This window comes from Sinocyclocheilus anshuiensis, unplaced genomic scaffold (genome assembly GCF_001515605.1).
Source record: "Sinocyclocheilus anshuiensis isolate Anshui unplaced genomic scaffold, SAMN03320099.WGS_v1.1 scaffold535, whole genome shotgun sequence".
Classification (NCBI taxonomy): Eukaryota; Metazoa; Chordata; class Actinopteri; order Cypriniformes; family Cyprinidae; genus Sinocyclocheilus; species Sinocyclocheilus anshuiensis.
Genome location: NW_015551063.1, coordinates 1,478,539 through 1,504,151, shown reverse-complemented (window position 1 = coordinate 1,504,151; position 25,613 = coordinate 1,478,539). Strand labels below are relative to the sequence as shown.

Genomic DNA, 25,613 nt, shown 5'->3' with positions numbered 1-25,613 from the left:
GCGTGGTCACAGAAGGCGTTCCCCTAGCGTTTCCGACGCAGCTCGAGTTCCTGAAGAGGAACTAATACTTCTTCATTAGCATCACATATAAAGCTTCACATGTATGGGTTTTCTAACATGGTAGGTTTGCTCGGTAGCTCACGCGATATGGCGTTGCATTTGTTAGGGGAAGTGCTCCAGTACGAATCCTGTGAAACTAAGGTTTGACAAAACGGCTCAAACCTGCGTATAAGTAAGCCCAGTTGCATCAGCGACTGCGTTTTTATATCACTTTTGCTTTTGTTAGCGCTATCGGGTAGGTATAGGGTTGGGTTTGATTAAGGGGGTATGTTATTTTCCAACACAAGAGAGCAGTAACCTTTTAGCGACACTTCCTGGACATTTGAATTATGAACCGCCACAATACGTGCCTGAACCAAAGCAATAAAAACACCGCAATACGTGCCCCTACAAACGTAATAAAACCATAGCCATGGTCACGTATTAAATGCGTGTTTTAGCGCCACTCACTGGACATTTCACTTTGAAACTGCCGCAAAACACGCAATAAGGTACGTAATATCGTGTTGCAGAAACGTTGCCACAAGCACATATTTTCAATGAGTCTGGGTTGATTTTGATGATGAGATTAACACTGGATGGTAACGTTACTGTTCCTTGCCATAATCTATCCTCGTTTCATCTTAACCACACTAGAAAAGAGAGAAGGTGGTAAATGTAATGCTTCTCTCACTTACTTCAGGACGTGTGTCGAGCCGTTGATCTGCGTGGCCGTGCAGGTCGCTCCAGGGCCCAGGATGGAAGGTCGGCGGTAGCGCTTGTGTCCGCAGCAGAGGATGATGAGGAAGGCACGGCGAAAGGACTTGTTGAGGAAGGCGTAAAGGATGGGGTTGAGCATGGAGTTGATGTAGCCCAGCCAGAGGCAGGCCGCCCACAGCTGCTCAGGAACACTGTAGTCTATGAAGGGGTCCACCACATTCGTGATGAAGAAAGGGGCCCAGCACAGGCAGAAGCAGCCCATAATGATGCACAGAGTCTTGGCCGCCTTGGTCTCGGTGCGCATGCGGTGGTTGCGTTGGTGGTCCGCGCTGTCCGCGTTCCCTGCTTCTCCGGCCCGCTGCAGCATGCTGATCTGTCGAGCGTGTGCCCGCGCCGTGACGTAGATGCGCTGGTACGCCAGCACCATCAGGATCAGCGGTACGTAGAAGGCCACGACCGAGCAGGTCAGCGCATATGGCTTGTTCACCATAAACACACACACCGTGGAGTTGCCAGAGAACTTCCGCTTCTCTATCTGTCAAGAGAGGGATGTTGACACATTCAGATTACACACACACACTAAAGAATGTACACTCTTAAAAATAAAGATTCCAAAAGAGGCTTTTCACAGCAATGCAGTAGAAGAACCATTTTTGTTTTTTTGATCGGTACTTAAAAATAACCTTTTTTTTTTCTTGTTTCTTTAAAAGGTTTTAAAATCTTAAGAACCTTTATCTACTATAAAGAACCCTTTGCGTAATGGAAAGATTCCAAGGATGTTAAAGGTTCTTAATGGATCCACATAGGGCTGCCTCGACTGAAGATTTTTCTAGTCGACTAATAGTCGTCCATTTAAGCCATTAGTCGACTAATCGCATGTTTATATTAATTTATTTACTTAAATATATACTGGGGGCTTTTAATATGTAGCCTATTCCACGCTCAAGTGCACGCATAAAGCTTTCTGCAAAACACTGGCAAAAGTAATGACTATGAATGTGTCGGAAAAATAGCAAGGAGATATTTAAATGATTTATTAATAAACTAGTGTTTTCTGAGTCAGTGTCGGCTACAGAGATGAAGTTAACGATGCCGACTCATCATCTCCGCAAGTACAGTGAGACGCCTTCAGAGAGAAATGCACCTTTCATATGGATTACATAATCAAAGTGTATTTGTTTTTGATTGGAATTGGTTTGTTTAAAAGCAGAAATGTCACGCTTTCTATAGATAGATTTCTCAAAACTGTGAGGCAAGTAGCCGATATGCTGAGTTTCGGTTAATTGTTGTGACGCACTTCATTTCACAGAGACAGAGACGGCAGAAAGCGCCTCCTATTTGTTTTTTGTCCATATTGTGAGTGTACACAAATAAAAGTACAGTTTTGAATGATGTCTTACACTTATCTGTATGAGCAAAAATGATGTTTTTTTGTTTCCACTGTTATCAGGAAAAATGTGCAGTGATCGTGCCGGCGCCGCCATGCCATGAAGTAGCGCTCTAATAGCTTCCACACGCCACATAAACACTTTTCTAGGTTAACATCACAGCGAGCGGCCATGTAAAGTTGCTACTACTTACATGTTTCAATTACAAATGATCCATATTTGAAGTCGAGACATATTTGGGCGAATGTTTAGATTTCATGCCTGATATACTGTAATTACCTCAAGGACCAGCCGTTAACAATCTGCCCATCACAAACAGTTTTTTTTCTGCGACTAACTGACTAGTAACATTTTAGTTGACTAAGCCTCTTCTCGTCAACCAATGTTTAGTTGACTATTAGGGGGCAGCCCTAGAACCATAGATGCCAATAAATAAACTTTATTTTTAAGAATGTAGAAACACCATTTTTGGTTCTCCAAATCACCTTTCAGTGAACAGTTCATGTGAAGAACATTTTGACTTGAAATTAATCATGACATTGTCTTAAGTTAAATTTGTCTCGTATTTGAAGAAGTTTAAATTTTTTCCAGTTTACTGAAGCTGCTTTGAAACAATCTGTATTAAACTTTATTCTGATAGTCCACTTTAAGTCAAGTCAAGTCAAGTTTATTTGTACAGCGCTTTTCACGATACAAATCATTGCAAAGCAACTTTACAGCAAATTAAGTTTCTACAATATTTAGTGGTAGCTTATCAGTGGTGACTGTCAGTTCATGTACATACGGCAGAAATGTACGGAAAAATCAATTTAAGACGTAATAAAACAGACGATGAACACTATTAACAGCAATTATTATATGATGCAATCAAACTTATAGCAAAATGTGGTAGTTCTGTATGTTGTTTCAGGGTTGGCATTATCTGAGGTCCTCTGAGGGGTTGGCATCATCTCTTCTCAGGACTTTAGACATTCTATACTAACTATAAGTAACTTTGCTATAAGTAACTACATGTTAACTAACCCATTAACGTATTAGACTGTTAGGGTTAGGTTTAGAATAAGTTGACATGTACTTGCAAAGTTACTTATACTCAGTAGAATATCTGTTGATGGACCAACAAAGGAAAGTGTTAACAGATATTAAGCAGTCTACTAATACTCTAATGACTGCTAGTTGACATGTAGTTATGTAAGTTACTTATAGTTAGTACAATGTCTGAAATGGACTCAAAATAAAGTGTTTCTGTATTGTATAAAGAGTTACATAAATAAAGGTGACTTGACTTAAAAAAAAAAATCTTAAGAATTTGTTTCCACAATACAGAACCTTTTGTGATATGAAATGTTTAAGGTTTTATCACAGACTCCAATAAAGTGACGTGACATGTGGCCAAGTATGGTGACCCATACTCGGAATTAGTGCTCTGCATTTACCCATCCAAAGTGCACACACACAGCAGTGAACACACACAAACCGTGAACACACACCCGGAGCAGTGGGCAGCCATTTTATGCTGCGGCGCCCGGGGAGCAGTTGGGGGTTCGGTGCCTTGCTCAGGGGCATCTCAGTCGTGGTATTGAAGGTGGGAGAGAGTGCTGTACATTCACTCCCCCCACCTACAATCCCTGCCGGTACGAGACTCGAACCCACAACCTTTGGGTTATGAGTCCGACTCTCTAACCATTAGGCCACGACTTCCCCAGAGCGTTCATTTTTAAAAGTGTAGGATGTTCTTTCACTAGTTTTCAGTGCTCAGCAGCTTCTCCCCCTGTGTCTGTTCATTAATATTCAACCCCACGTGTCTTTGGCTTCAGGGAACAGTCATGTGAGAGCAGAGGTGACTACTCACAATACTTCATCTGGTCAAACACAAGCACCTTCAGATGTGGAAGAGACCTCGGCTAGAGGGCATGAGTCTGTAAATATTTTGCTCCTAAAATACACTATTTAGAGACTCTCACCACTTCATATTAATAAAACATGCTTGACATTCAAATCCTGTGACGTACGGCACTATATTAAGTGCGTTAAATTTGTAACTAGTAAATTAATTACACTCCTCTAGAATTAAATTCAGCCTTTGATGCATGACGTCCTCTAGTGTGGAACGATTTTGAAAAGTCATTCAGGGTTTGATGACACATTCAAACCATCATGAGTGATGACCTTTGACCTTTGGGAGTGACATGCACATTCAACTCATTAAATCTATATAGTGTGAACAGACAGTGACGTCAGTCTCTCTTCGATGCTGACAGTTTGTCTGAGGAAAATTACTGAGACAGAGGAAAAAGTGGCAGTAAAGACATTAAAGACATTAAGTGTCTTGACTCATTTGCAGTCTGTCTTTCTCCAGCATACAGCTCTTCAGGTAATCCATACTGTACAGTACAGACCATAAAGACAGTGCTGTTTAAAAGCAGCAGCTTTGATTCAGCAAACGTTTGGGGTCAGTATGATTTTTTATTCAGCAAGCATGCATTAAATTGATGCCAAAAGTGTCAGAAAATACATTTATAATGTCACAAAATATTATTTCAAATAAATGCTGCTATTTTGATCTTTATATTCATCAAAGAAGAAAAAAGCATCATAGTTCCCACTAAAATATTTAGCAGCACAACTGTTTTCAACATTGATAATAATCAGAAATGTTTATTGAGCAGCAAATCTGCATATTAGAATGATTTCTGAAGGATCATGTGACACTGAAGACTGGAGTAATGATGCTGAAAATTCAGCTTTGCACCACAGCAATAAATTATGTTTTAAAATATATTACAATAGAAAATAGTAATATTTCGCAGTATTATGTTTTTTACTGTATTTTTCATCAAATAAATGCAGCCTTGGTGAGCATGAGAGAAACACAACAATTCTACTGACCCCAAACTTGAACATCTTAAATATAAACATCTATATATAAAGAGCATAGCATACTTCACATATTTTGTACTTTTTAGCTGGATAAGTCAATTAAAAACCACAGAGAATCATTTCAGACTGTTATCCTATGAAACCATGATCCAGTTACAAATGTTATTGCATTTCATTAATGTATAATTAGTGAAATACAGTAGAAAAATAGTGGTTAACCCCACAATTAATAACTAGTCACTGTAAGTGAAGAGAGCTTGATGAGATGTTTTTTTTTCAATCTGATCTAGAGAAGTGAGAATCATAAATTAAACACACAGAGATATATACTGTTTACAAACAGGCTAGTACTGATTTGATCCACAGAGGGAAGTATCATGATGAGAGCTATTAATTACTGTTCATCTGCATCTCTCTCCTGTCTGCTCCTCCCAACACTCTCAAATCATAACGCTGAGCCCTCCAAGCTCGAAACCCAACAGCAACACTATCAATAATAAAAAAACTCATGAACTGCAAACATATTTCACATCAGTATAAGGATTTTTAAAAAAATAAGCTGGACTTTGGCCCACGCTATCATTGATATTCAATATCAAACCGCTAATTAGTTCCTTTGAGAAGAGCTTTTGGCGGAACGGGAAGCTTGACTCATTCACATCTGTGAAAATGTGAAGTATAGGTAGTCATTAATGTAATGCCTGTGAACCAATGCAAAAGACTCCAGACGGCAGAATGCCAACTATTTACTTTGAATAGAATGCTAATTCTTCTTGCCAACTATTTACTTTAAATAGAATGCTAATTCATTCCTTTATATTATTTAAGTTTGAAGGAAGTTACAAACTTGAGCAGAGAAAACCACTTCAAGTCTCAATTATTTCTTAGATAAATCAGCTCAGGGGTTCTCAAGCTTTTTTGCAAATTGAACCCCTTAGATGTAAATATTTACTTGAAGTACAGCCTGAGATTCTAATTAAAAAGATATTAAAAAAAATTATTGTTTTTAGTAGGTGTTTTATTTTGATGTTTATATTTTAAAATTATATAACATAGGGCATATTATTATTACTGTTATTATTATGTTTTAATTCAAATTTTTAAAATGAAGATATAAATATATTGTTGTAAATCACAATTGCCTTGTAAAATAAAAAAATTGTATTTAATAATGATAGGCCTAATAATTACATTATTTTACACTGCAAGTTACAATACTAGTGATTTACTACATCGTTACAATACTACGTTACAATACTAGTATTGTATCACTACAATACTAGTGATACAATACAATATTGTAGTGCAAAGCTCTTTTGCACTACAATCATTATATCTGCACTGTTGTTTACTTCACTGGTTTGCACTCTATCTGCCATGTGCCTTGTGCTGCTTTATATATTTTTTTAAATTTTACCTTATTTGTATATTTGTATAGTTGTATTTTATATTTAATCTGTATCTATCTGTATTTATGTTCTACTGTTAGTGTTATCTGTATGCACCAAGGGTCTGAGAGTAACGCAATTTCAATTCTCTGTGTGTATGTGCTGTACATGTGGAAGAAAAGACAATAAAGCAGACTTGAACTTGAACTTGAACTTGATACTATTATTTATGTCTTATACGTAACTTTCACATTTTTAAATTTCCGAGTTGTAATTTTAGTGGAATACTGGTGAAATGCTGTAAACTTGAAACTTGTTGAAAATGGTGCAAACGTTAAAATAAAGTGAACCTAGCAGACATTGTGTTCCCAAAACGCGTGTTAAATATTTTGTGAGAAGCAGCGTTTACTGTGAACCAGGCTGTATTGAGATGCTGAAAATTGCACTAAGCTATATCACGATTTCAGTTTAATTTCAATTAATTGTGTAGCCGCATTTATTTATTTTAACTTTGCACTCAATTTAATTATTAGCTTTTCATCAACTCACAAAACCCCATTTGGGAGAGCCTGTATTAGAAACAGTACATCTGGTCAGCTACCAGAGACAGAAAACAGCAGAGTAAAACAGAAATGGTGTCACATCAGTCTTCACCCAGGGCCATTTTTGTTTGTTTACTGGTAAGTATTGGATTAAGTTCCCTACCTGAGACTGTGGCATTTAATTTTCTCCTCAGTCAACCAACCCCTCAAAGCTGGTCTTTATGAGAGTCTCTACATACTGCAATTGCTTTCCTAGAAATATAGACAATGGCTTGGCTTCTATGCATGGATGCATAATTGCCTTTTGTAAAATGTCTAGAAAGCGGAGAAGATGGTGAAATGCCTGAAAAGACTTTACATGCATCACAAGTTTCCCTCACTCTCCGCACTTTTTATAGAGCATTTTAATAATCTACGCTTGCCCTGATTGCAAGGTGAGAGAGAATATAAGAAACATCATCATTACATGAATCAAAGTCAAACTGCCTTCACACGCCTTATCAGCACAAACAGTCGACCATCTGATGGATGTGACTCACCAAATCATTTATTCCAATACTATTCCAGCCTTGCATTATGGGTAGGAAGGAAATAACGGTTGGGATTATCCAGCATCCTCCGATCATTAGAGCCACTCTCAGCGGTGTCATCTTATTCCCGTAGACCAGCGGCTGGCAACAGATGGCATAGTACCTGGAAGGAAAGGTAAAGAAACAGCATGTTGAATATTCTTCATTTGTCCAGCCATATAGTACATAAAAAATGATTAAGATGAAATAATTGTACAGAAATATAGTTAATTGCATATAAATGTTGCTAAAATATTAATATGCAACCACAGGTATATATTTTCTTGGAAAATGCATTTTCAGTATGCATGTGGATGACAACAACCTTGAAAAACCTGAAGGATGATGACCTGCCAGTGGCCCTGACTGACAAAATGTCAACCTATCAAGCATCTGGAAGACTCATATTCTGTCAAGCTGTTAGAACTTTCTGATCTGCTGTTCTAATCAGCTCAAGGTTGCTGGTTAAATGACACTGCTGACATTAAAGGTGAAGTATGTAATGTTGACAGCTAGCAGTTGAAATGGGTACTGCAGTCCAAATTCAAAATATTGGAGAGAGTTGGGCTCGAGACTCGACACTCACGCAGGTTGCCAGATTGAGGACACGCAACAGGAATGAGCGTAACTGACAATGGAAGGTGACGAGCCTAAAAGTGGAAGTTGATGAGTTGTTTTATCCATTTTTTAATATTCCTCTGGTCAGAGAGCTTTTTAGACGGATGCTGAGGCTTTTTATGTCGGGTGGAATCTGTGATCTCTGACCCAGTTTGTTTGCTGGCCTCCATGGCTGCAATGCGCTGTCCTCCAACTGGCAACCCGGGGTGTTGAAATACTATTGGGTAAACTGGCAGTGGGCGGAGTCACATAGACCAAAACAAAAACAGACATTCTGACACGGAACGCACATTTCAAACTGGCTGTAGCCTTGTAGCTGTAGCCAGAGAAACAAGTATGTGAACTTGACTGAAAAATGAAATCAGTATCAGTATTTATAGATCAACTACCATTCAACAGTTGGGGTCGGTAAGGTTTTTTAGTGCTTTTGAAATAAGTCTCTTCCCCTTACTAAGGCTGCATTTATTTGATCAAAAATACAGTATAAACAATGACACTGTGAAATATTATTACAATTTAAAATAACTGTCTTCTAGGTGAATACATTGTAAAATATGATTTATTTCTGTGATCAAAGCTGTATTTTCAGCATCCTTACGCCAGTCTTCAGTCACATGATCCTTCAGAAATCATTCTAATATGCTGATTTGCTGCTCAAGAAACATTTATTATTATTATTATATAAAAATTATTCACAAAGCTCTATTACCATTTTTTCCCAAGCAATACTAAAGGCTGACTAAGTAGAAAACCACAGGGTAAGGAAAAAAGAAAACTCTTGACTGTTAAATGAATGGCACTCAGTTAACACAGTCTACTCTCAGTTTGAGAGAGAGGAAAAACAAAGATTTAAAAGGTGAAGTAATCCTTGACCTGCACTAAGATATAACTTGGTGACTCACAAAAGTGTCATAAAAGTGCATAAAAAAGTGTCACTGCACAAAAAAAAAGCCTTCAAGGAAACACCTGGCTACTGCTATAAATTGTTCTCAACTACTAAAGCTCAAAAGTTCAACTATTTTTGTTTGATAGAAACAATCCCTGACTTGTTGAAGAATTGAAGATTAAAGGACCAATCCCTGAAAGGTCTTTACCCCTTACACAACTTTTCACCCTTCACTTCCCATCACCTTCTAAGCCTCACACTTTACCATCTACAGCATGTCGTGAGATGAGCCTCAGATGGATATTTTGTGCCTTGTGGCTGTCAAGGATGCATGTTTGGAGAGGTCTGTTATCTCAAAGAGTGATAGCAAGGGTTGAGGAAAAACCACAGAGGACAGACTTCACTTACAATCCCTTCGACTGAACGGGACAGGTCTCTCTTTTTTTCTCTCTCTCTTTGACCCAGATGTGTAAAAGCTTCAGTCTGTGTGTGTCGAGGTTCCTGTTTACATGCATGCCTCCGGCCATGGAGTCTGCTAACCCAACCAAGTGTTCACCACAGCATGTTTAGAGCTATAACATGCGCTACCCCCATGTGTCAATATGGCCTCTGCCCCTACAGGTCAGAGTTTGGATTATATTGGGCTTGAAGGCATCAATGCTTGTCCAGATTCTGAAAACCTGTTTTTATCATTCCATTTGGTGGTGCAAAAATGACACATTTCACCTAGCTGGAAGCACAACAGGTGTTCTGAGTCATCTGTTGTGTCTAATTGACAACATAACTCCACTAAAATGCCTATGTTAGGCCCCCAAATAACATCCTGATGCAATTTATTGACTCTTTATATGGGGGAGTTTGAATGGGACTCACATATCATTCTTCTGTAACAAATTTGGAAAGGTCAGGGCTTAGGAGATTTGCAGCAGTGAGAGGAAGTATTTGTTAGCGGGTCTGAAGCACTGAGCAAGCATTACTCACAGTCTTAAACCATTCCCAGCTTGCGTCAGACGACTCTCCGCTGCAATCCAGCACTGGACTCTTTCCGAAGTGCACATCTAGTCATTTTTTAGAGTTGGGTCAGTAAATTAAGTTTTAAGGCTTTGTGGTTTTTTACTGTTGAAATGTTTGGGGTCGGAAAGATGTTTTTTATGTTTTTTGAAAGAAGTCTCTTATGTTCACCAATGCAAAATTTATTTAATCAAAAATATAGTAACAACAGTAATATTGTGAAATAATATTACGATTTAAAATGACTGTTTTCTGTTGTAATATATATTTAAAATGAAATGTATTCCTGTGATCAAAGCTGAATTTTCAGCATCATTATTCCAGTCTTCAGTGTCATATGATCCTTCAGAAACATTTCCGATTATTAATATCATTGAAAACAGCTGCTTAGTATTTTTGTAGAAACCATGAAAATTTCTTTCAGGATATGTTAATGAATAGAACATTTATACGAACAGCATTTAATTGAATTTTAAATCTTTTGTAACATCATAAATGTCTTTACTGTCACTTTTAGGGATGTAACGATTCTCTCAACTCATGATGCGAAATGGTTTACGATACTTGTTTCACAATACGGTTTTCTTTTTTTTAAAACAATTAAGAAAAAGAAAAGAAATTCAAGACAAATTATAAATGAAAAGGTGCCCTTCTATTACTTCTCAGACAAAATGCTTTTCGTTTGTGAAACTGAAATATGTCAAATGCCAAATTAACTAAATAAATAATACAAAGAAAATAATGAACAAACTAAGTGCCTGTGCTCTTTCTATTTAAAACTAGAGGCAATCACTGCATTTGAATCATGATCCAAACAAAGATGCTGCATACATGCAACATAAGCAGTTTTCGTTTGAAATTAGATTGTATAATTTTGAAATTTGAAGCAAAAATAGAATGATCTGACTTTAGCTTTGTGAAACTTTACTACATAAAACGTTAACGAAACAAAAACAGCAGACGGGCTGCATGAGAACGCAAATAAAATAAATAAATAACCCCAAAATTTTGAACGGTAGTGCAGTTCACTTTGTTTTTTATTGGTCTGCAACTTTACCCAAGACGTCTGACTTTGAAGGTTGTACTGTACACAGCAGCTTCTTTTTGTTTAATTACATAGTGCCTGATTTGAATTGGATCAATTTGGCCCACAATAGTATTCCCATTTCTCTAAACGGCTGAATTGGGACAGCATAACTAAGGCTACGCATACGCATAATGGGCTTAATGTTCTCTCATTGTTCTGGCTGCATTTACTTTAGCCAGTGTTAATAAAACGAAACATAATTAAAATGAGGTGACACAATTACAGCAACTGCTTTAGTGCATAATGAACAATATGTAAGATGCTCATTAAAATCATCACATGCCTAAGATGTCCTCAGGGATTTGGCCCTTATATTTTCAGTCTCCGGCTGATATTAGCGAGTGATAAACAAATTACCACCACTCGGCCTTTCACACCTACATCCAGTCTGCTGTGAAGAAATTCTGGCTGAAAGACTTGTGATTCTTGGGCTGACTGTCAGCCATGCTCTATTGGTGCTTATGCCAACTACAGCCCTGTCAAAGATGGATGTCACAGAGCCACTTCTGTGTACGTGCTCAACCAACGTATTGATTTCTCACCGTGGCACCTGTAAGCGCTATCTAAAGGGATGAAAGCAATCGCGGTGGAAAAAAAGCAGGCAGGCTTGAGACAACATCACAGTTCCAATGAACAGTAGAGGCATGACTCACATGGTGTCCAAGGCGAGGGATGAACAACCTTTATTTTAATAAAATAAATCATCAACTACACAGTAAGATTCAAAAATGTGATAAAATGCAACAAAAATACAACAAGACACCCCAGGTGAATAGACTAACAGACTAACAGATTTCACCATACTTCTCCAGTTTATTATGTTAAGAATTGCAAACAAATGTTGTATTACAAGAAATGTTGTTTAAATATGCAAATGATGCATTATCTAATTAAATATGCAATAATTTGCATACATTTACAGAACAGAAATCTAAACACTGGATAAAGCCAGGTTCAAAATTCTTGTTTCATTTGCTGATTTTTTTAGAGTCAAAAGTTTTTACAGAGGGGATTTTGGATATTTATTTTTAGCACTCCATAAATACAGTCAATAGCCAGAAAAAAACACTACATTGTCCCCATTTTTAATTAATCAGACAACACAAATTACAAAAAAAATGTACAATTAAGTAATCACAAAAATGATATTATTAATTATATTACAATATTTAGCCACTTAAAACAAAAGGATCTGTTTTTATACCCACTGATAAATCATATGCATTCCCTATATGAAAAAAAATTGATAATAATGAAGTCAAATAAAATATTAGAACAAATAGTAATGTTAATGAAAAATTGCCCAACTATCAGCAAACAAACTCACAACCAAAAATTTTCACCAAGTTTTTAAGAATAAAATGTTGTATAAAATCAAATAATAAACATTTGAAATCTCTGCAAAATCCTTCAGAATGTAGATAGTAATAAAACTGTAAAGTTTGGTACGTGTAAGTACAACTAAAATGGAGATTTCTGGCTCAGTGCAAAAGTAAAAAAATCATTAAGAAAACGGCCTTTAAAGATGTGTATTGCAATTAAAACCTACAGACGCAAATAGATAAAGTGCAATAAAAGAAACACTTAAAAGTGTATTTTGGATGTCTTCATTCCACTAGTCTGAAACAGCATATTATGAAAAGCCAAACAGCCCAAAAATCTTGCCTTAAGCTTTAAATATAAATGTTAGTAATGTCAAACCGGTCAAATACTGTATGTGATTATATGTAATAAATTATAGGGTTCAAAATTTTAGGTACATCAATAAAAAAATGACTTTGAATGAATTATCGATCATCTGTCTATTGCAGCAAGTCGCATCAGGCCACCGCATGGCTTTCCTCTGAAAACTCACACTGAATTTCAATAAGCACTGAAGCACTGTCCATATGCTGCCCACTGGTTTTATATTTGATCAGAGACATGAAATCAGACCTGTGATCAGAATCCGCAATCTGCAGTGAGTTTCTGCACAACTCCCGAAGCATGTATGAACGTTTAGTCATGCAAACGGGTTTCCCTAAGGGGTCAGGGCCGTGGGGGAAATAGCATCGTTAAAAGTCTGCGTGAAAATCCAATTCCAAGCTTGGCTGGCATCGGACAAGCGTGTGATGTGGAGAAATTAACCTCCAGCCAAATGAAAAGCAAACGTCTGGGCTGAACAGGCAGACACACACTTCTAATGACTATAAGCTCACGAGTGAGAGCCACCTACATCACTGCTTTCACAGGCTCATGCCTCTGCTGACCGTTTCCTGCTCTCTGTGGCTCTTTCAAGTTTCAAGCTTCATTCATGAATGCAGGAATATGAATGTAGAGTTTGAGTGATGTGTGGCTATTTTTAGTGGGTTATATAAAGTGGTTTGTAATATAATACTCTTTCTATAAGCTGTCAAAATAGTTCGAGAGATCTAGTAGTCTTGACACAGAGCTTGGTAGATTATTTACAAATTGTAGTCCATTACTGATTACAGATTACATGATGGAAACTGTAGCTAGTAACTTAACCTAGGTTACTCATTTAGGTAATGTACTCTGAAAAGTAATTTATTCTTTTAGATTACTTTATTTTTATTTTTTTACTGTACCATATTGATATAAAAAACAGAGAAAGAAAATATATTCCTTTTTTAAATCAACATCATAAAATGCATTAAACATTACATTGGTGAGTTGATAAAAAGCTAATAATTAAACCATTAATGTAAAATAAAAATGATTTCTCACAAACAAACCAAATATCAGTCATGAGACAAACAAAAAAAAAAAAAAAAAAAAAAAAGAATATATATATATATATATTATTTGCTTACCTGTATGTCAAAGTGACCATTAACTGACATCAGAGAACTGTAAACATGCAAATGTGTTGTTAAATTATTTGAAATATTAACTTCCTCAGAGATATTTCTAGTAAATACTTTATTTTAAGGGGTTAGGCTGACAAAAACGTTTGGGAATCCCTGCATTACATGAACAAACAATAATAAACAAAAGACATAAAGCCCATGTGACGTCCATACAGATTCAAAAAGTGAATTCTTGCTGGGAACATGTTTCTGGCAGTAAAACAAGTCTGGAAAACAAACAATCTTTATTGTTGTCATATAAAGTTTAGGACAGAAAAGTGCAAAGTTCTTCGTATTAAAAATGGAAGTTGGGATACAAAGGGAAAGTATCACAGTCATGCTGTTTTGCCAATAAAAATGACACACACTAAAGGGTGCACTTGTATTGAAATGATTACGACCTCAATTGAAATCTTACAGGAATGCATCAGCTTAATGAGGAATAACACTGCAGTCCCACTGTGCAGCAGTCTACGGCATTTCGTAACCGCCGCTGAAAGACTTCCTGACAGCTGCCTGTTGCTCTGGAGACTGATCAGGTGCGGCACTCCACATTTCATTTCTGTAGTGCCACCTGGGTCTCTTTCTTCCATGCTGCTGAGGTGTGCAAATAGTCGTGACAGTAAAAGCTTCTAGATCAATTTACAACTTGCAAACGTTTTCTTGCCAGGTCACAGGCTCTGTGTTGGAAGTTGCAGATGATTTTGTCTGCTTAATGCAATGTTGTCAGTACATACTACACTAAATACTACAGAACCATACTTTTACACTGAAATCAATCTTATTTTCAAACATCTTTTGCGTTGTTTTTGAGTAAAAATAACTTAAAAGGCATTGCAACTACGAATTGTTGCAAATGTAGCCCTAGCAAAGTCAACATGAAACTGCATTTGCAACCCATTTTAATTCTGTAATATTGACATTTCAATGTGAAACTACACGTTTAGCAAGATTTTTTTGTGACTTGTGAATCGGTTGATTCATGTATTCATTCAAGTGGCCTCAATGCAATCGATTGTGGAGGATTACATTGCTGGCAAAAACTTTAAAGAAGGCTTTTGGACCAGGATAAGGAGGGCTGAAGGTCAAGTTCAGCCTCAAGACGCATCCCAATTGTAACGGTTCATTGTCAAAACTATCAAAATCATTTATTGCTGTAACCTTTATTACATAACATAATTGGCAGTACATTACTAGGGCTGTTAATATGTAAGATTTTATATAGTCTGCATTCCTAAAGGCCAATTCACACCACACCGACAGATGCAAACCAACGCCTACCATCATCAGATTATACGGCACTTCTCAGACATTCCAAAACTCGACAAACGGCAATTCAACATTGATTTCAATCGGCGAAAACAAGCAAGATCGATGCCAAGGGACGCCAACGGGGTTAACACATTGATCCGACAAAACCCTACAAATGTGCATAAATAGCTACAATATTAAGCTATTGGTTAACATTAATTACAATGTTAACTACTGACAAGATTTTAGAAAGGTTTGATTACCAGGATTCATTAACAAATGTCTAAATACACACGTCAAAATAGATTACACTTGATTTTGATTGTCTGGATTGTATGCATTGAAATTGTTGAATACACAACTTTTATCAATAAAGCAGCCTTGCTATTGAAAATCTGCATTATATTTCTCAGCAACGAGGTAGTAATGCCACTGTTTTTGAAATAACTAAACTCGCAATTTCAGTATTAGTAGAGAGACACTGCACCCTGTTATTCATTCAAATAAATTACTACTTTATTTTACTTCCAACTTGTAAATCTAATGGTCTGTTGATAAAATAACTATCTGTCCAGTCAGAATGTTCACTGAAAACATCAATGACAGCTTTAACTTGCCCATACTGGCAAGTGATCATGGTATAAGCATGATAATCCATCTCTAAGTGTGCATTTACATTGATACTCATTGTGCAAGGGCGTAGAATTTCGCAGGGATGCTAGGGACATGTCCCTACCAATATCCAGTGACTATTAAATTGTCCCTAGCAATAATTTTGATCAAACAATGAAATGCCTGCTGTCTGCCATTATGTCCCCACCAATGCCAAAATCAAACCTACGCCCTTGACATTGTGCAATCATTTAATGCACACAGCCATGGATTATCCTTGCAAATGAAAAATGAATTGAAAAAGCAATTGAAAACCTACAAATGTAACAAGACATACAACATATGCATTCTGTGAAGAGAAAGTTCAACCAGAAATGAAAATACTGTCATCAGAAGATCTATTTATAAATAAAAGAAGACATATTCCCATTTTTGGATGAAATATCTCTTTAATATCAGCTGCTGTCTTGCAGTTTTTAATATCAGTTGCAGTTTGACTTCTCAGGTAACTTTGATAATGATAATGAGAACAATGTTTTTTGCTATTGTGGCAGGTTGAAATTGTGTTTTTGTGCTATGACTCCAATGTGTGTCATTTTCTGCATGGCTTACTCTGATGTAAGCACAATGTAAGCGCAAAACCTTTGGGACAGCTTTGTGCATGCTGTATTCTCTGCACCTGTTTATAACACCATAAAATATATGACCTTGCTTATCGTGTATGTTTCCCAAGTCACCCAGAAGACTACAATGAATTTCTCAACTGCTGATACACACAGCAATTATCAAGAAGAACTGCAGAAGTTTCTAAACTATATGTAAGTGGCGGCTCATGACACACAAATAACACAGCACCTACAATTAGTATTCAACCGGAATGAGTCAGATGAGTGGAGGCATAATGGAGAGCACTAAATTAAGCATTAAATCAACACTGAGACTGCAGATCATCTGAAGACACTCATGCCGTATCGCAGACTCTAAACACATGCTGCTCGGCGCGTGGGGTTTGTGTGAGAAATGAGAAGAGACTGCTACTAACCTGAAGGCCGAAGAAGAATTACATGGCAGAAAACAGCTTTTAAGAACAAGGCGGAGCGCATTTCACACAGTCTAAATTGAGATGACATGGCTATTATTGCTATATGTGCTAAGTGAGCGCTGGAAGGACACTCGGCCAGCCTCATTGTCAAAACTCAGAAGGGCAAATGACTTGTGAAATAGCTGGAAAGGGTGCCATTTCCCTTGCACGAGATCCAAGATTGTAATAAGTGCCGCCTGTAGCCAAGTTGACTGGAACCTCTTAATTCCTTCATACTCAGGAAAACATCACAACAACGGCACAGGAGTAGATGCCAAGTGGAGCGTGAATGCGATAAATAGTAACAGGAAAGACAAGATGAACAGAAACATGGAGATAGCATAACAATCTCTTCCTACAATTTTTTTATTTTTACAACCCTCAAACAATCACGTACAAACATCTGCCACTTTTTTGTAAATAAACATTAATAGACTTTATTATTGAACAAGTCATATGGACTTCTTAGATGTGTTTATGGTGTTTTTGGAGATTGACAAACCCTGCTCACAAAGGGAAGAGAGTAGGGCTGTTTATTGCCAACAAAGTCACGATACGATACGTATCCCGATACGGGACTGCACTAATTTTCACCTCAGCAGAATTGAGTAAAACAGCTGTTTATCAAACATAATTAAACTATTGGGCCGTTGATTACTATTGGCAGAGCAGGCAGTTGACCTCTGCATTATGAACTGCCTCCATAACTCTACCATAGTATAACAATACAGGTAATGGCATAGGTTTCATGTTAACATTGGGCACTCCCCACCAGGTACAATATTCTGATTGTTTGCATCTTGTTTTTAAGCCCATAAATAATAATGTACTCATTCTAATATATATTGTAATGTACTCATTCTATTCTATTAATAAAATCGCCTTGCATTGCTGGTAGGTTAGCACTGCACAAATTAACACACTCTCTACGTTTAAAAAAAATAAAAACAAAAATTAGAAGTGTTCTTAACTAATAATGCGCTGTCTTCACTGTAGCTCACGCGCACACATTCAGTCCAGTGTTGCCAAGTCTACGGTTTTCCGTGTTACTTTAACACTGTTGCCGCGGGCTGTTTTTCATGTCCGCGGGTTGAAGCGACCCCAATAACGTGATATTTATCCTCTAAAATGCATATTTTACCAGGGGAACACCACCAAAAAATGTGTATTTTATCCCTCGGAATGCAATTTGTAACGGGGGACCCCCCTCGAAATGCGATTGGGCTAGTTTTGAGTAGCAATTGGGTGGGTTTTGTTGTTAAAACCTGGCAACCCTGATTCAGTCTCTTATTCAGCGCAGCCCTGCAATTTCATCCATAAAGGAGCTTTACCGCTGAAGAGCTACCATATCTTTCTCAACAAAGAGTTGGTAACATCGTTTCTGAAGAAATTAAAGCCACCGCTTCACTGTTAATAGAGAAACAGGAAAAATGGAGGCAATTCTTAAATGCAACGTCTCTCTCTCGTAAATGAACACTTGATGAATTACACTTCTGGGAATAGAATAGCTGTTGAAGTGGAGATCGCTAAACTGCAAATTTACCAGTGTTTTCAGAAAGCCAGTGCTTTTTTCCACAGCGGAGAGAGAGAGCGTGTACACATGGTTGTCAGGTTGACAAAAAAAGTAACACACTTATCAGATAATTCCGTATTGTGCAAGTGTGAAGCTCTGTTTCGGGGATTACATCTCTTTATATCAGGCAACCCGGTTAGGTTCCACTGCAGCCAGATTAAACCTAGTTGTAGCCTATATATTATACTCTATCTATTCATTGTTTTTTTTAGAAACCTTGCACTTTTCAATTCCGTTTTAAATGCTGTTCTTGTATTCAAATTAAGCGCGGTCCAACTGCTGTGCACGTGCCGTGATATCGATACTGAAACAGCTGTATCGATATCCATATCGCCAAGTGCCTGTGACGATACATCGTCGTATCGAACACAGCCCTAGAAGTGAGCAGCTTGGACTTTCGGCTAAGTTTCTTCTTTTGCCCAATCTGGAAGTGTTCCATTCATGAGCTCTTACTTGTAAGTCGACTATGTACAAGCCCCTAAGTTTCTGCATGTCGCATTATATGGTGGCTCCAGTTGTCTGTCTAAAGTGCACTAAATTGTATTGAATGTGCTTGTACTTAAAAGCAGGGGTTGTTTCTCCATTAGGGCGATTGGGCGACGCACCACCAAAGCGCGAAAGGGTTTTTTTTTTCTTTCACATTCAACCACAGTGTTATGCTAGCTTTCACTATTCTAGACTGTTTGTTCTGCCTCTAAATAGTCCAATCAGCGTCGAGTTGCGTTTTGTGTAGTACCGCCCCTTTTTGGGCGATTTCTGTCAGACTGAGAATCGCTCCGAATGCTCTCATAGACTTCCATGCAAAGATCATTTTTTTCGAACTGCAAGCACTGCAATGCAATCTCTATGAGTTCCTGGGAGGGCTAGCACTAACGTGCTTTCGTCATCATGCGTAACCTTAACTTGTGCAAGGATTGGTGGGAAAAGTGACATCCAATAATATTTAAAAACTATTTTGAATGTTAACAACAAGAAAAAATTAAAAACTACTTTAATGTATTAGAGAAACTCTTTAAAATAGAGAGAGACGGGGACAGCTACGCCAACTCAAATTCAGTTGTCAGTTGAAATTGTCCATACATATTTGAGCTGTACTCTACTTTACTGGGTCAAAAAGGAACTCTATGCACTGTAAAGTCATGTTACCATATGTTTTTCCATTACTGCAACTCATCGAATTAATTGCCATTGACTTCCATATTATTTTCCATACTTTGCAAGTCAATAGCTACCATCAACTGTTCAGTTACTTCAAAATCTTCTTTTGTGCCCAGTAGATAAAAGAAACTCATACAGGTTTGGAACAACTTAAGTGTGTGTAAATGACGACAGATTTTTTTTTATTTTTGGGTGAACTCTCCCTTTAAATAAATGTTTACATGATGGCCATTGCATCAAAAGCAGCTCATGATGGCATAAAGAAAACTACTAGAAGAAATAGAAGCAAAGATTGGCATGCATAGACTGCAATATCGTATGTTTGTTTGTAGGCAGGCTATGTAGCAACTAGATAGTTACAACATTATTCGACTCTCAAGTCAGTGGAAACGTAGGCCAGAATAAAGAGAGAGAGAGAGGTACACGTCAAACGAAGAAAGAGCAAACCAAATATTATGAGTCCCCTCCTCTCGATGAGCCCTCAGGCCCCCTTTAACGAACGAGGCACTGGAAGGCGGCCTGTGTGACTTCAGGGACCAAATGACGTAAACCAGGGAAGCAGCTGAGCACTCAAAGCTCATCCTGAATGTCAGCACTGAGGTCTAATGCATCACTCTGGGGTAAAGGGCCAGAGCTGAAAGGCTGGTTCATGCAAACTAAGGCTTAGTGCTTTACTGAACAGCTAAATGGAGTAGCTTTACAATGTGCCAGTGTCACACAAGATGCTTGAGATACTAAACCATGTCGAGTACCTCTTATTTTTTCTTTTTAATATTCACAATGGAGCGCTTGCTTCTGACAGGAACAAGGGCAGAAACTAAATAGAATGTCACAGAATAAAACGGATTACATTTGAATGCCCATTCACAGAGTTTAGACGAATTATCCATTAAAGTTATACGCAGAAGAAAGATAAGCTCAGACTGAGAAAAATATGGCAAAATTGGTTGCTCTTGGGGTTCCTGTATTTTTTTTGTTGTTTGCTCTTGTGGTTATTACAGTAATTCTTTAAAAGCATCAAATGCTAGCTAAGCGGACAGAAGCCGAACAAAATTATAGACACTTTAACAAACAACCTTAATGTTTCACAAAGAGCAACAATCTTTCATGAAACCTACAGCATTTATGCATTATAAATCAGAAACATATGCAAAACGGAACATACGAATTGTTTATCCATACTGTCACTAATGTGCCCTTGAGTAAAGCACTTAACTCCAGGCTGATCCAGGGGATTTTTTCTTTAATAGGACTACTGTAAGTTGCTTCGCATAAAAGCATCTGCTACATCTGAGATTTTCATATGTTTTGGATGATTAAATATGCTGATGCCCTGTGGGGGACACCTTTCCTAAAATAAAGGTATATATTTTCATGTATAAAACCCAATTTGTTAAAAAAAAAAAACACATTTTTGTTGCTTCTAAAACTTAAAACGGTTATATTTTTAATATTTTATTTTTCATTGTTTTATTGTTTAAATGAAAACTATTAATGAATTTAATAAAATTATTGAAAGCTTTATCATATACAAATTATGTCACTGTACTAAAGTCCAAAACGAATTAAAGTAGTAAATTATTATAATATTTAAACATATTTTTTAATATTTACTTTCAATTAGGCTGGCATCGTTTGACTATGCACTATGAGAGTAATGTCAGGTGTATTCCTCTTTTTTCATTTCTTACTATTAAAACCTGTTAAAAGTATTATATATATATATATATATATATATATATATATATAGAAACATTTGACAAAATAATACAAATTATAATTTTACAAAAGATTTGTATGTCAAATAAATTGTTCTCTTAAACTCTCTATTAATCAAAGTATAAAAAATAAATGACGATTTCCACAAAACTATTAAGCAGCACTGTCAACACTGATTATAACGAGAAATGTTTCTTGAACACCCATTGCCTAAAAAAAGACTTGTTTTTTCTCTCTCTCAAATGTTCCCTGGAGCCATTAGCATCTCTTTGCGCTCCTCTAGTCTGAAAACCCCGCTCTGTCCAACAACAAGATGTTCCTCAGTCATATTTCACATATTTTTAACCATTTGCCTGTTGCTCGACTCTAAGAGTTTATTAGGTTCATAACCACAGTGTTGGTGGATGATTTACTTGGCAAGGGACTTTGTGTGGCCGCACATAGATCGCCATGGAAACAGCATCCCTACACAGTCCACAGAATTAAACTCTCAAGTGCTAGTCCTCTGTGGCGAAACAATTAATGGCTGCCATGACAACAGCAACTGCAGTCATGTGTCAAGACTATACATTTATGGAATTTCAATTCATAGCACTTGATTTATACACAATGAAAATCCTGAAATGAAATGGGCGTTTGTTTTTTACCTGTCGAGGGATATGCAGCACAGGTGTAAGATGGAGGCGGTGGTCAGCAGCACATCCAGAGAGGTGCGGACCAGGCAGAAGGTCTCACCGTAGATCCAGTTCTGATGGATCAGTTCTATGGCACCAAACGGCATCACCAGCACTGACACCAGAAGGTCAGCAAACGCCAGCGAGACGATGAAGTAGTTGGTTTTGATTTTCCTGCGGGACAAACAAAAAGCATACGTTAATTTCTTCTTTTTTATGAATTCAGCTGAAAAAAAAACCAGTCATTCTATAACTTACACTTCACATGAGGAAAAAAGCGTAAAAACAATACAGTATGATTTCTCAATAAAACTGTGAAACTCACTACTATTGGTTTCAGTTGATATTAGGGCCGTGCAATATTGACAAAAAAATGATGTCTCGATATTTTTGGGGATTTTTCGATAATGGTAATTAAACAATATTTTGCAGAGTGTGTTTTTGTGCTGGTACCTTGGCTGGTTTAGGCCTGTCATGGATAAATAAAAGTAGCACTAAAACCGTCAGTAGGTGGCGGCAAATTCCTGTTATAATAAGTGATTCATTGAATCATTCATTCAAACCGTTCAAAACAGCTGATTCATTTATAAATGAGCAAGGGACTGTTTTCCGAATGGATAATTGAATCATCGGCTCAAATTTGTTCCAAATCAGATTCATTCAGGAACGAAACACCGCAGTGTGTCTCTGAGCCACACAAATGTTCTGCTCCGGCTTTGATTGGAACGTTTTTCATTGGTGAAACAGAAAAACAGACAATATTGTGTTTAAAAATTTAACTCAGTATTCTTGTTTGTTGACCTACTGTATAAAATCAATATCACATTCAAAATCACGCTCATACGCTGATATTCGGGAAAACAGCACCCTTGCTTGTGTGATATTACTAAACTATATCACATCTCATGTATATATATATATATATATATATATATATAAACTGCAGAGGCAACGTTTCTCATTTTAGTAACTTGATTTACTAAAATAACTAAAAGCCCATACAAAACAAAAGCCCATACAGGGATATTTTTTGCGCTCATAACTTGAATTATAGGGCATTTTAACTGCATTCTAATCATGCAGTGAATGCTTTTGGACTCTCAAGACGTGTTTTGTTTCTTTTTTGCAAATTAAGTGGCATACTCGATAACGTCAGCTTGCACAGTTAAAATAACAATTACGATAAAATAACAATTATTACCGCAGATGATAAATATGGCACACCCCGTAGTTGATATATTTTATTAGTGTATTGTATCTGCCAAGCTTAATCATTAAGCGAGTTTGTCAACTATGTTACGGAAAAACTCTATGGGCAGACAGGTAACATAGTTGACATTTTCACAATTTTGACATAATTTCAGTGGTTGGCATTGTCTGGCCAACCAAATGTTATTTTCTTGATCAGGTTAACCTCTTTTTTTTTTTATATTTATTTGAATTAAAATAAGAAAATTACTCCTCGACAATTAATATACTACTTGACAGTAGGTCACTGGAGATCAAATATAGAAAAAATGAAGAAGACACTTAGCATAATGTGTTCAAAATGTCTGCCACAGAAGAAAATTACATCACATGATGCTGGTCACATGGTTTTGTAATAAACCATTTTTTTATTTGTCAGTATTAGTAACATGACAGAACAGAGTGACTAAAATGAAATATTTTCTTATTTGAAAGAAAATTAAATTTAAAATCTAAACTTAAATCTATTTTTAAGGTATTTAGACATACAGTTTCAAATGTAATATAGATATAAATTATAAATTTAATTGTAATTTGTTTTTTTTAATTAAAATAGTTATTAATTTGAATTCAAGACTCATCAATTAAATATAAGTGTGAGATTATATTATGTATACTCTTAAATGATAACACATGATATTTCTGACGAAAAAGGATAGAAAAAATATAATTATCATCAATGGTCTTGAAATGTTCCCTAAATTATATAATGACCCAAATGTTTCTTCTCTTTTTGGAAGTTTTAGGGAAAGGCATTTAGGAAAGTGGGCACAAAATCACTATGGAAGTATCATAAAAGTTGTCAATTTGTGGATGAACTACCCCTTTAAATTTAATAATGGATGTAAACACAGCAGCTAGACAAGATGTGTTTCCTCATGAGCAGAAATTCATATTCACTATCAAATCAGTTACTTGGAGAAAACAGTAACAAGGTATCTGCTGAACGTGTATGTGCTATGTGTGTGGTACAATGTTGATAGGTTGTCATAATGTTCGCTCCCCTTGAGGCTCTCCAGAGCTCTGGGCACCCTATTAATGGGTAATAAAACTCTCGCTCGAGCTTCTTGACACACACAGATCTATATAGAGCTCACTGAGAAGCATTAATAGGCTCAAATCATTCTGTCGCCTAACCATAACATGGCATAAAATCCGCATACCAGCTGCCTGTCAACAATATACATGTCTGAAAGAATGCAGAGGGGGCACTGATTGGCTTTCATGCACATTTGACGCCAATTTGAAGAATGAAAAGCAACAAGCATCCGACGATTACACCATCAGATAGTGTGTCAGTATTTACAAATCCCTTTTGGATGCATCATTAAAGCAAAATGGCACCAGATGTTCCAGTTGACCCTATGGAGGGCAGCCTGCTTTAAAGACATTTTTTATTACCGTCGTGACATAATGTTTGGCGTGTGACTCGCTCTTTGAGAAATGTAGATTATTTTCCCCATGACTTCTATTATCAGATAAGCATCACAAAGGTGGTGGAGTGGAAACATGCCCCTTGAGTGAAGGAATCTGGGTGGTATGAGACAGGATAAGCAATTTATAAATCAGAGGGAAGTATAGTATGTGAAAAAGAGGAAGGAATGTATGAAGCGATGAGTGGCATGACGTTTGAGGAGACAAGAAGCCTAGCGCTGCTTCCAGGCTTGAGAGACATCAGAAACCGCCAGCACTTACAGAGCTCCCTAAACGCTGTCTCCTCTCCTTCACTGTGTTCATTGGATAAAAAACATGAAAGCAACAGTTACATGATTTTTTAGTTAAATTTGTTTACTTAATCATTTTAAGCAAATAATGTGAGTGAACTTAAATGCCATCATGCAACCTTAAAGTAATGAAATGAACGAACGTGTGGGATTGGTAAGATTTTTAATTCGTTTGAAAGAAGTCTCTTACTCTCACCATGGCTGCTTTTATTTGATCACAAATACAATAAAACAGCAAGACTGTGAAGTAACAGTTTTCTATTGTAATATATCTTAAAATTCCTGTGATGCAAAGCTGAATTTTCAGCATCATTACTCCAGTCTTCATTGTCACATGATCCTTCAGAAATGATTCTAATATGCTGATTTGCTGCTTTGGAAATATTTTTGTGGAAGCTGTGATAGGATGGGTTGATAAATAGAAATTTTAAAAGAACCACATTTATTTGAAATCGAAATATTTTATAACATTATATATGTTTTTTATATATAAAGTCATTTGAGGTAATTCTGGATGGAACTGAATTAGGACACATGTTCTAAACCTGGATGTATATAGTTACTTTTTGTGTTTCTTTTTTTTTTTTTTTTTACTT

General features: G+C 36.8%; 1 protein-coding gene and 1 long non-coding RNA gene across 2 annotated transcripts in view; one reads left to right on the top strand and one right to left on the bottom strand.

Annotated features, from left to right (window-relative positions):
• Positions 1 to 25,613, bottom strand: part of LOC107662017 (5-hydroxytryptamine receptor 4-like) — a 123,934-nt gene that overhangs the window by 44,799 nt on the left and 53,522 nt on the right. Inside the window, exons 4-6 of the mRNA XM_016451868.1 lie at positions 22,019 to 22,219; positions 7,497 to 7,650; positions 738 to 1,294 (exon numbers count right to left, since the gene is read on the bottom strand). Of these exons, the coding sequence (XP_016307354.1) occupies positions 738 to 1,294; positions 7,497 to 7,650; positions 22,019 to 22,219 (912 nt within the window). The remainder of the gene's footprint in view (positions 1 to 737; positions 1,295 to 7,496; positions 7,651 to 22,018; positions 22,220 to 25,613) is intronic.
• Positions 1,736 to 18,486, top strand: LOC107662018 (uncharacterized). Its single transcript, XR_001631164.1, has 3 exons — positions 1,736 to 1,806; positions 12,690 to 12,694; positions 18,477 to 18,486. It is a non-coding gene; the product is annotated as an uncharacterized LOC107662018 (long non-coding RNA).